The sequence below is a fragment of the Eucyclogobius newberryi genome, unplaced genomic scaffold (genome assembly GCF_026437365.1).
Source record: "Eucyclogobius newberryi isolate DKJ021-1_F unplaced genomic scaffold, fEucNew1.0.hap1 SCAF_38, whole genome shotgun sequence".
Classification (NCBI taxonomy): domain Eukaryota; kingdom Metazoa; phylum Chordata; class Actinopteri; order Gobiiformes; family Gobiidae; genus Eucyclogobius; species Eucyclogobius newberryi.
This window is the reverse complement of record NW_027316034.1, coordinates 666,191-677,500: the sequence shown is the minus strand read 5'-3', so window position 1 is coordinate 677,500 and position 11,310 is coordinate 666,191. Positions and strand designations below refer to the sequence as shown.

Below are 11,310 nucleotides of genomic sequence, written 5' to 3'. Positions count from 1 at the left end.
GGACCTTTAATGACATGGGACCTTTAATGACATGGGACCTTTAATGACAAGGGACCTTTACCTTTAATGACATGGGACCTTTAATGACATGGGACCTTTAATGACATGGGACCTTTAATGATATGGGACCTTTAATGACATGGGACCTTTAATGATATGGGACCTTTAATGACATGGGACCTTTAATGATATGGGACCTTTAATGACATGGGACCTTTAATGATATGGGACCTTTAATGACATGGGACCTTTAATGATATGGGACCTTTAATGACATGGGACCTTTAATGATATGGGACCTTTAATGACATGGGACCTTTAATGATATGGGACCTTTAAAGACAAGGGACCTTTACCTTTAATGACATGGGACCTTTAATGACATGGGACCTTTAATGATATGGGACCTTTAATGACATGGGACCTTTACCTTAAATGACATGGGACCTTTAATGACATGGGACCTTTAATGACATGGGTCCTTTAATGATATGGGACCTTTAATAACATGGGACCTTTAATGACATGGGTCCTTTAATGACATGGGACCTTTAATGACATGGGTCCTTTAATGATATGGGTCCTTTAATGACATGGGACCTTTAATGATATGAGACCTTTAATGACATGGGACCTTTAATGATATGGGACTTTTAATGACAAGGGTCCCTTAATGACATGGGACCTTTACCTTTAATGACATGGGACCTTTAATGACATGGGACCTTTAATGACATGGGTCCTTTAATGACATGGGTCCTTTAATGACATGGGACCTTTACCTTTAATGACATGGGACCTTTAATGACATGGGACCTTTAATGATATGGGACCTTTAATGATATGGGTCCTTTAATGACATGGTACCTTTAATGACATGGGACCTTTAATGATATGGGTCCTTTAATGACATGGGACCTTTAATGATATGGGTCCTTTAATGACATGGGACCTTTAATGACATGGGACCTTTACCTTTAATGACATGGGACCTTTAATGACATGGGACCTTTAATGATATGGGTCCTTTAATGACATGGGTCATTTAATGACATGGGACCTTTACCTTTAATGACATGGGACCTTTAATGACATGGGACCTTTACTTTTAATGACATGGGACCTTTAATGACATGGGACCTTTAATGACATGGGACCTTTAATGACATGGGATCTTTAATGACATGGGACCTTTAATGATATGGGACCTTTAATGACAAGGGTCCCTTAATGACATGGGACCTTTACCTTTAATGACATAGGACCTTTAATGACATGGGACCTTTAATGATATGGGACCTTTAATGACATGGGACCTTTAATGATATGGGACCTTTAATGATATGGGTCCTTTAATGACATGGGACCTTTACCTTTAATGACATGGGACCTTTAATGACATGGGACCTTTAATGATATGGGACCTTTAATGACATGGGTCCTTTAATGACATGGGACCTTTACCTTTAATGACATAGGACCTTTAATGACATGGGACCTTTAATGATATGGGACCTTTAATGACATGGGACCTTTAATGATATGGGACCTTTAATGATATGGGTCCTTTAATGACATGGGACCTTTACCTTTAATGACATGGGACCTTTAATGACATGGGACCTTTAATGATATGGGACCTTTAATGACACGGGTCCTTTAATGACATGGGACCTTTAATGATATGGGTCCTTTAAAAGACATGGGACTTTAATGATATGGGTCCTTTAATGACATGGGTCCTTTAATGACATGGGACCTTTAATGATATGGGTCCTTTAATGACATGGGACCTTTACTTTTAATGACATGGGACCTTTAATGACATGGGTCCTTTAATGATATGGGACCTTTAATGACATGGGACCTTTAATGATATGGGACCTTTAATGACAAGGGTCCCTTAATGACATGGGACCTTTAATGACATGGGACCTTTAATAACATGGGTTCTTTAATGATATGGGCCCTTTAATAACATGGGACCTTTAATGACATGGGTCCTTTAATGATATGGGTCCTTTAATGATATGGGACCTTTACCTTTAATGACATGGGACCTTTAATGACATGGGACCTTTAATAACATGGGTTCTTTAATGATATGGGACCTTTAATGACATGGGTCCTTTAAAGACATGGATCCTTTAATGATATGGGTCCTTTAATGATATGGGTCCTTTAATGACATGGGTCCTTTAATGACATGGGTCCTTTAATGATATGGGTCCTTTAATGATATGGGACCTTTAATGACATGAGACCTTTAATGACATGGGTCCTTTAATGACATGGGTCCTTTAATGATATGGGACCTTTAATGACATGGGTCCTTTAAAGACATGGATCCTTTAATGACATGGGTCCTTTAATGATATGGGACCTTTAATGACATGGGTCCTTTAATGACATGGGTCCTTTAATGACATGGGTCCTTTAATGATATGGGACCTTTAATGACATGGGTCCTTTAATGACATGGGTCCTTTAATGACATGGGTCCTTTAATGATATGGGACCTTTAATGACATGGGTCCTTTAATGACATGGATCCTTTAATGACATGGGTCCTTTAATGATATGGGACCTTTAATGACATGGGTCCTTTAATGACATGGATCCTTTAATGACATGGGTCCTTTAATGATATGGGACCTTTAATAACATGGGTCCTTTAATGATATGGGTCCTTTAATGACATGGATCCTTTAATGACATGGGTCCTTTAATGATATGGGACCTTTAATGACATTGGTCCTTTAATGATATGGGACCTTTAATGACATGGGTCCTTTAAAGACATGGATCCTTTAATGACATGGGTCCTTTAATGATATGGGACCTTTAATGACATGGGTCCTTTAATGACATGGGTCCTTTAATGACATGGGTCCTTTAATGATATGGGACCTTTAATGACATGGGTCCTTTAATGACATGGGTCCTTTAATGACATGGGTCCTTTAATGATATGGGACCTTTAATGACATGGGTCCTTTAATGACATGGATCCTTTAATGACATGGGTCCTTTAATGATATGGGACCTTTAATGACATGGGTCCTTTAATGACATGGATCCTTTAATGACATGGGTCCTTTAATGATATGGGACCTTTAATGACATTGGTCCTTTAATGATATGGGACCTTTAATGACATTGGTCCTTTAATGATATGGGACCTTTAATGACATTGGTCCTTTAATGATATGGGTCTTTTAATGATATTGGACCTTTAACATTCATTTGAACATCACATTTTCAATGTTTTTTAATTTTGCCACAAAGTAAAGTAAAACAAATAAAATAGCCTATTCATATAATTTCTCTGAAACATATTTCTTCATCTTTCCTTTGACTGCACACGCTGGTTTCATGCCCCCTGACGGTGCGGCGCACAGTTCAAGCCCTCAGTGTTTGTGTTTCTTGTTCCAGCCTCGCGCTCATCAACTCAGCATCAAAACCTTCAGTTCTCCTCCTCAATGTAGCCACTGCAGCGCTGTGATGACCGGCCTGACCCGACAGGGCTACGGCTGCGAGGGTGAGACCGGGTTTAGATCCGCTTTAGACACGCTTTAGACCCGCTTTAGACCCGCTTTAGACCCGCTTTAGTCCTGCTTTAGACCCGCTTTAGACCCGCTTTAGTCCTGCTTTAGACCTGCTTTAGTCCTGATTTTGTCCTGCTTTAGACCTGCTTTAGACCTGCTTTAGTCCTGCTTTTGTCCTGCTTTAGTCCTGCTTTTGTCCTGCTTTAGACCTGCTTTAGTCCTGCTTTAGACCTGCTTTAGTCCTGCTTTTGTCCTGCTTTAGACCTGCTTGAGACCCGCTTTAGACCCGCTTTAGTCCTGCTTTAGACCTGCTTTAGACCCGCTTTAGTCCTGCTTTAGACCCGCTTTAGACCTGCTTTAGTCCTGCTTTAGTCCCGCTTTAGTCCTGCTTTAGACCCGCTTTAGTCCTGCTTGAGTCCTGCTTTAGTCCTGCTTTAGACCTGCTTTAATCCTGCTTTAGACCCGCTTTAGACCCGCTTTAGTCCTGCTTTAGACCTGCTTTAGTCCTGCTTTTGTCCTGCTTTAGACCTGCTTTAGACCTGCTTTAGACCTGCTTTAGTCCTGCTTTAGACCCGCTTTAGTCCTGCTTTAGACCTGCTTTAGTCCTGCTTTAGTGCCGCTTTAGTCCTGCTTTAGTCCTGCTTTAATCCTGCTTTAGACCTGCTTTAGACCTGCTTTAGTCCTGCTTTTGTCCTGCTTTAGACCTGCTTTTGTCCTGCTTTAGACCCGCTTTAGTCCTGCTTTAGACCTGCTTTAGTCCTGCTTTAGTCCTGCTTTAGTCCTGCTTTAGTCCTGCTTTAGTCCTGCTTTGGACCTGCTTTTGTCCTGCTTTAGACCTGCTTTAGACCTGCTTTAGACCTACTTTAGTCCTGCTTTTGTCCTGCTTTAGTCCTGCTTTAGTCCTGCTTTAATCCTGCTTTAGACCTGCTTTTGTCCTGCTTTAGACCTGCTTTAGACCTGCTTTAGACCTACTTTAGACCTGCTTTAGTCCTGCTTCAGACCCGCTTTAGACCTGCTTTAGACCCTCTTTAGTCCTGCTTTAAACCTGCTTTAGTCCTGCTTTAGTCCTGCTTTAGTCCTGCTTTAGACCTGCTTTAGTCCTGCTTTAGACCTGCTTTACTCCTGCTTTAGTCCTGCTTTAGTCCTGCTTTAGTCCTGCTTTACTCCTGCTTTAGTCCTGCTTTAGACCTGCTTTAGTCCTGCTTTACTCCTGCTTTAGTCCTGCTTTACTCCTGCTTTTAGTCCTGCTTTAGTCCTGCTTTAGTCCTGCTTTAGTCCTGCTTTAGTCCTGCTTTAGACCTGCTTTAGACCTGCTTTAGTCCTGCTTTAGTCCTGCTTTAGACCTGCTTTACTCCTGCTTTAGTCCTGCTTTAGTCCTGCTTTAGACCTGCTTTACTCCTGCTTTAGTCCTGCTTTAGTCCTGCTTTAGACCTGCTTTACTCCTGCTTTAGACCCGCTTTAGACCCGCTTTAGTCCTGCTTTAGACCCGCTTTAGTCCTGCTTGAGTCCTGCTTTAATCCTGCTTTAGACCTGCTTTAGTCCTGCTTTTTTCCTGCTTTAGACCTGCTTTAGACCTGCTTTAGACCTGCTTTAGTCCTGCTTTAGACCTGCTTTAGTCCTGCTTTTGTCCTGCTTTAGACCTGCTTGAGACCCGCTTTAGACCCGCTTTAGTCCTGCTTTAGACCCGCTTTAGACCTGCTTTGGACCCGCTTTAGTCCTGCTTTAGACCTGCTTTAGTCCTGCTTTAGTGCCGCTTTAGTCCTGCTTTAGTCCTGCTTTAATCCTGCTTTAGACCTGCTTTAGACCTGCTTTAGTCCTGCTTTTGTCCTGCTTTAGACCTGCTTTTGTCCTGCTTTAGACCCGCTTTAGTCCTGCTTTAGACCTGCTTTAGTCCTGCTTTAGTCCTGCTTTAGTCCTGCTTTAGTCCTGCTTTAGACCTGCTTTAGACCTGCATTAGACCTACTTTAGTCCTGCTTTTGTCCTGCTTTAGTCCTGCTTTAGACCTGCTTTTGTCCTGCTTTAGACCTGCTTTAGACCTGCTTCAGACCCGCTTTAGACCTGCTTTAGACCCTATTTAGTCCTGCTTTTGTCCTGCTTTAGACCTGCTTTAAACCTGCTTTAGTCCTGCTTTAGTCCTGCTTTAGTCCTGCTTTAGACCTGCTTTAGTCCTGCTTTAGACCTGCTTTACTCCTGCTTTAGTCCTGCTTTAGTCCTGCTTTACTCCTGCTTTAGTCCTGCTTTAGTCCTGCTTTAGACCTGCTTTACTCCTGCTTTACTCCTGCTTTAGTCCTGCTTTAGTCCTGCTTTAGTCCTGCTTTAGACCTGCTTTACTCCTGCTTTAGACCTACTTTACTCCTGCTTTAGTCCTGCTTTAGTCCTGCTTTACTCCTGCTTTAGTCCTGCGTTAGTCCTGCTTTAGTCCTGCTTTAGTCCTGCTTTAGACCTGCTTTACTCCTGCTTTAGTCCTGCTTTACTCCTGCTTTAGTCCTGCTTTAGTCCTGCTTTAGTCCTGCTTTAGTCCTGCTTTAGTCCTGCTTTAGACCTGCTTTAGACCTGCTTTACTCCTGCTTTAGACCTGCTTTAGTCCTGCTTTAGTCCTGCTTTAGTCCTGCTTTACTCCTGCTTTAGTCCTGCGTTAGTCCTGCTTTAGTCCTGCTTTAGTCCTGCTTTAGACCTGCTTTACTCCTGCTTTAGTCCTGCTTTAGTCCTGCTTTAGACCTGCTTTAGTCCTGCTTTAGACCTGCTTTAGTCCTGCTTTAGTCCTGCTTTAGTCCTGCTTTAGTCCTGCTTTAGACCTGCTTTACTCCTGCTTTACTCCTGCTTTAGTCCTGCTTTAGTCCTGCTTTAGTCCTGCTTTAGACCTGCTTTACTCCTGCTTTAGACCTGCTTTACTCCTGCTTTAGTCCTGCTTTAGTCCTGCTTTAGTCCTGCTTTACTCCTGCTTTAGTCCTGCGTTAGTCCTGCTTTAGACCTGCTTTAGACCTACTTTAGTCCTGCTTTTGTCCTGCTTTAGTCCTGCTTTAGACCTGCTTTTGTCCTGCTTTAGACCTGCTTTAGACCTGCTTCAGACCCGCTTTAGACCTGCTTTAGACCCTCTTTAGTCCTGCTTTTGTCCTGCTTTAGACCTGCTTTAAACCTGCTTTAGTCCTGCTTTAGTCCTGCTTTAGACCTGCTTTAGTCCTGCTTTAGACCTGCTTTACTCCTGCTTTAGTCCTGCTTTAGTCCTGCTTTACTCCTGCTTTAGTCCTGCTTTAGTCCTGCTTTAGACCTGCTTTACTCCTGCTTTACTCCTGCTTTAGTCCTGCTTTAGTCCTGCTTTAGTCCTGCTTTAGACCTGCTTTACTCCTGCTTTAGACCTACTTTACTCCTGCTTTAGTCCTGCTTTACTCCTGCTTTAGTCCTGCGTTAGTCCTGCTTTAGTCCTGCTTTAGTCCTGCTTTAGACCTGCTTTACTCCTGCTTTAGTCCTGCTTTAGTCCTGCTTTACTCCTGCTTTAGTCCTGCTTTAGTCCTGCTTTAGTCCTGCTTTACTCCTGCTTTAGTCCTGCTTTAGTCCTGCTTTAGTCCTGCTTTACTCCTGCTTTAGTCCTGCTTTAGTCCTGCTTTAGTCCTGCTTTAGACCTGCTTTAGTCCTGCTTTAGTCCTGCTTTAGTCCTGCTTTAGTCCTGCTTTACTCCTGCTTTAGACCTGCTTTACTCCTGCTTTACTCCTGCTTTAGTCCTGCTTTAGTCCTGCTTTAGACCTGCTTTACTCCTGCTTTAGACCTGCTTTACTCCTGCTTTAGTCCTGCTTTAGTCCTGCTTTACTCCTGCTTTAGTCCTGCGTTAGTCCTGCTTTAGTCCTGCTTTAGTCCTGCTTTAGACCTGCTTTACTCCTGCTTTAGTCCTGCTTTAGTCCTGCTTTAGACCTGCTTTAGTCCTGCTTTAGTCCTGCTTTAGTCCTGCTTTAGTCCTGCTTTAGACCTGCTTTACTCCTGCTTTACTCCTGCTTTAGTCCTGCTTTAGTCCTGCTTTAGTCCTGCTTTAGACCTGCTTTACTCCTGCTTTAGACCTGCTTTACTCCTGCTTTAGTCCTGCTTTAGTCCTGCTTTAGTCCTGCTTTACTCCTGCTTTAGTCCTGCGTTAGTCCTGCTTTAGTCCTGCTTTAGTCCTGCTTTAGACCTGCTTTAGTCCTGCTTTAGTCCTGCTTTAGTCCTGCTTTAGTCCTGCTTTACTCCTGCTTTAGTCCTGCTTTAGTCCTGCTTTAGTCCTGCTTTACTCCTGCTTTAGTCCTGCTTTAGTCCTGCTTTAGTCCTGCTTTAGTCCTGCTTTAGACCTGCTTTACTCCTGCTTTAGTCCTGCTTTAGTCCTGCTTTAGTCCTGCTTTAGTCCTGCTTTACTCCTGCTTTAGTCCTGCTTTAGTCCTGCTTTAGACCTGCTTTAGACCTGCTTTAGTCCTGCTTTAGTCCTGCTTTAGTCCTGCTTTAGACCTGCTTTAGTCCTGCTTTAGACCTGCTTTAGTCCTGCTTTAGTCCTGCTTTAGACCTGCTTTAGTCCTGCTTTAGACCTGCTTTACTCCTGCTTTAGTCCTGCTTTAGTCCTGCTTTAGTCCTGCTTTACTCCTGCTTTAGTCCTGCTTTAGTCCTGCTTTAGTCCTGCTTTAGTCCTGCTTTAGACCTGCTTTAGACCTGCTTTAGTCCTGCTTTAGACCTGCTTTAGACCTGCTTTAGTCCTGCTTTAGTCCTGCTTTAGACCTGCTTTAGACCTGCTTTAGTCCTGCTTTAGTCCTGCTTTAGTCCTGCTTTAGTCCTGCTTTAGACCTTCTTAGGGTTATTAATTTTTGATTGATTTTATTTTTATATTTTTAGTGTGTTCGTTCGTGTGTCATGTGACCTGCCGAGACCACGCCCCTCAGATCTGTCCAATCCCTACGGAGCTGAGGCCGGCGGGCGTCGACATCCAGAGGGGCATCGGCACCGCCTACAAAGGCTATGTCCGGGTGAGTCCTGACCAGGTCCCGGTTCTGACTCTGTTCTAACCCTGTTCTGACCCAGTTCTGACCCTGTTCTGACCCAGTTCTGACCCGGTTCTGACTCTGTTCTAACCCTGTTCTGACCCTGTTCTGACTCTGTTCTGACCCGGTTCTGACTCTGTTCTGACCCTGTTATGACCCTGTTCTGACTTTATTCTGACTCTGTTCTGACCCGGTTCTGACTCTGTTCTGACCCAGTTCTGACTTTATTCTGACTCTGTTCTGACCCAGTTCTGACCCTGTTCTGACCCTGTTATGACCCAGTTCTGACTCTGTTCTGACCCTGTTATGACCCAGTTCTGACCCTGTTCTGACCCAGTTCTGACTTTATTCTGACTCTGTTCTGACCCGGTTCTGACCCTGTTCTGACTCTGTTCTGACCCGGTTCTGACCCTGTTCTGACCCTGTTATGACCCAGTTCTGACTATGTTCTGACCCAGTTCTGACCCAGTTCTGACTTTATTCTGACCCTGTTCTGACCCTGTTATGACCCAGTTCTGACTCTGTTCTGACCCTGTTATGACCCAGTTCTGACCCTGTTCTGACCCAGTTCTGACTTTATTCTGACTCTGTTCTGACCCGGTTCTGACCCTGTTATGACCCAGTTCTGACTCTGTTCTGACCCTGTTATGACCCTGTTCTGACTTTATTCTGACTCTGTTCTGACCCGGTTCTGACTCTGTTCTGACCCAGTTCTGACCCTGTTCTGACTCTGTTCTGACCCGGTTCTGACCCTGTTCTGACCCTGTTATGACTCTGTTCTGACCCGGTTCTGACCCGGTTCTGACCCTGTTATGACCCAGTTCTGACTCTGTTCTGACCCAGTTCTGACTTTATTCTGACCCTGTTCTGACCCTGTTATGACCCTGTTCTGACTTTATTCTGACTCTGTTCTGACCCGGTTCTGACTCTGTTCTGACCCAGTTCTGACCCTGTTATGACCCAGTTCTGACTCTGTTCTGACCCAGTTCTGACTTTATTCTGACCCTGTTCTGACCCTGTTATGACCCTGTTATGACTTTATTCTGACTCTGTTCTGACCCGGTTCTGACTCTGTTCTGACCCAGTTCTGACCCTGTTATGACCCAGTTCTGACTCTGTTCTGACCCTGTTATGACCCTGTTATGACTTTATTCTGACTCTGTTCTGACCCGGTTCTGACTCTGTTCTGACCCAGTTCTGACCCTGTTATGACCCAGTTCTGACTCTGTTCTGACCCAGTTCTGACTTTATTCTGACCCTGTTCTGACCCTGTTATGACCCTGTTATGACTTTATTCTGACTCTGTTCTGACCCGGTTCTGACTCTGTTCTGACCCAGTTCTGACCCTGTTCTGACTCTGTTCTGACCCGGTTCTGACCCTGTTCTGACTCTGTTCTGACCCGGTTCTGACCCTGTTCTGACCCTGTTATGACCCAGTTCTGACTCTGTTCTGACTCTGTTCTGACCCAGTTCTGACTTTATTCTGACTCTGTTCTAACCCTGTTATGACCCTGTTCTGACCCAGTTCTGACCCTGTTCTAACCCAGTTCTGACCCTGTTCTGACCCTGTTCTGTCCCAGTTCTGACCCTATTCTGACTCGGTTCTGACCCTGTTCTGATCTGGTTCTGACCCTGTTCTGACCCAGTTCTGACCCTGTTCTTACCCGGTTCTGACCCTGTTCTGACTCGGTTCTGACCCTGTTCTGACCCTGTTATTACCCAGTTTTGACCCTGTTCTGACCCTGTTCTAACCCTGTTCTGACCCTGTTCTGACTTGGTTCTGACCCAGTTCTGACCCTGTTCTGACTCAGTTCTGACCCTGTTCTGACCCGGTTCTGACCCTGTTCCGACCCAGTTCTGACCCAGTTCTGACCCTGATCTGACCCTGTTCCTGTTCTGACCCTGTTCTGAGCTGGTTCTGACCCTGTTCTGAGCTGGTTCTGACCCTGTTCTGATCTGGGCCTGACCCGGTTCTGACCCTGTTCTGACCAAGTTCTAACCCTGTTCTGACCCTGTTCTGACTTTATTCTGACTCTGTTCTGACCCGGTTCTGACCCTGTTCTGACCCTGTTATGACCCAGTTCTGACCCTGTTCTGACCCTGTTCTGACCCAGTTCTGACCCTGTTCTGACCCTGTTCTGACTTGATTCTGACTCGGTTCTAACCCTGTTCTGACCCTGTTCTGACCCAGTTCTGACTCTGTTCTGACTGTTCTGACCCTGTTCTGACCCAGTTCTGACCCTGTTCTGACCTGGTTCTGACCTGGTTCTGACCTGGTTCTGACCCTGTTCTGACTCGGTTCTGACCCTGTTCTGACCCAGTTCTGACCCTGTTCTCTCCCTGTTCTGACCCTGTTCTGACTCTGCTCTGACCCTGTTCTGACCCTGTTCATACTCTGTTCTGACCCAGTTCTGACCTTGGTCTGACCCTGTTCTGACCCTGTTCTGACTCAGTTCTGACCCTGTTCTAACCCTGTTCTGACCCTGTTCTGACCCAGTTCTGACCCTGTTCTAACCCAGTTCTGACCCTGTTCTGTCCCAGTTCTGACCCTATTCTGACTCGGTTCTGACCCTGTTCTGACCCTGTTCTGATCTGGTTCTGACCCTGTTCTGACCCAGTTCTGACCCTGTTCTGACCCAGTTCTGACCCAGTTCTGACCCTGTTCTTACCCGGTTCTGACCCTGTTCTGACTCGGATCTGACCCTGTTCTGACCCTGTTATTACCCAGTTTTGACCCTGTTCTGACCCTGTTCTAACCCTGTTCTGACCCT

At 45.0% G+C, this 11,310-nt stretch overlaps 1 protein-coding gene across 4 annotated transcripts in view; it reads left to right on the top strand.

The window, feature by feature from the left end:
• cdc42bpb (CDC42 binding protein kinase beta (DMPK-like)) overlaps nucleotides 1-11,310 on the top strand; it is a 116,401-nt gene that overhangs the window by 72,975 nt on the left and 32,116 nt on the right. For all 4 annotated transcript variants that reach the window (XM_072462143.1, XM_072462146.1, XM_072462144.1 and 1 more), the window contains 2 exons: nucleotides 3,436-3,541; nucleotides 8,394-8,524. In XM_072462143.1, coding sequence (XP_072318244.1) covers nucleotides 3,436-3,541; nucleotides 8,394-8,524 — 237 coding nt within the window. The remainder of the gene's footprint in view (nucleotides 1-3,435; nucleotides 3,542-8,393; nucleotides 8,525-11,310) is intronic.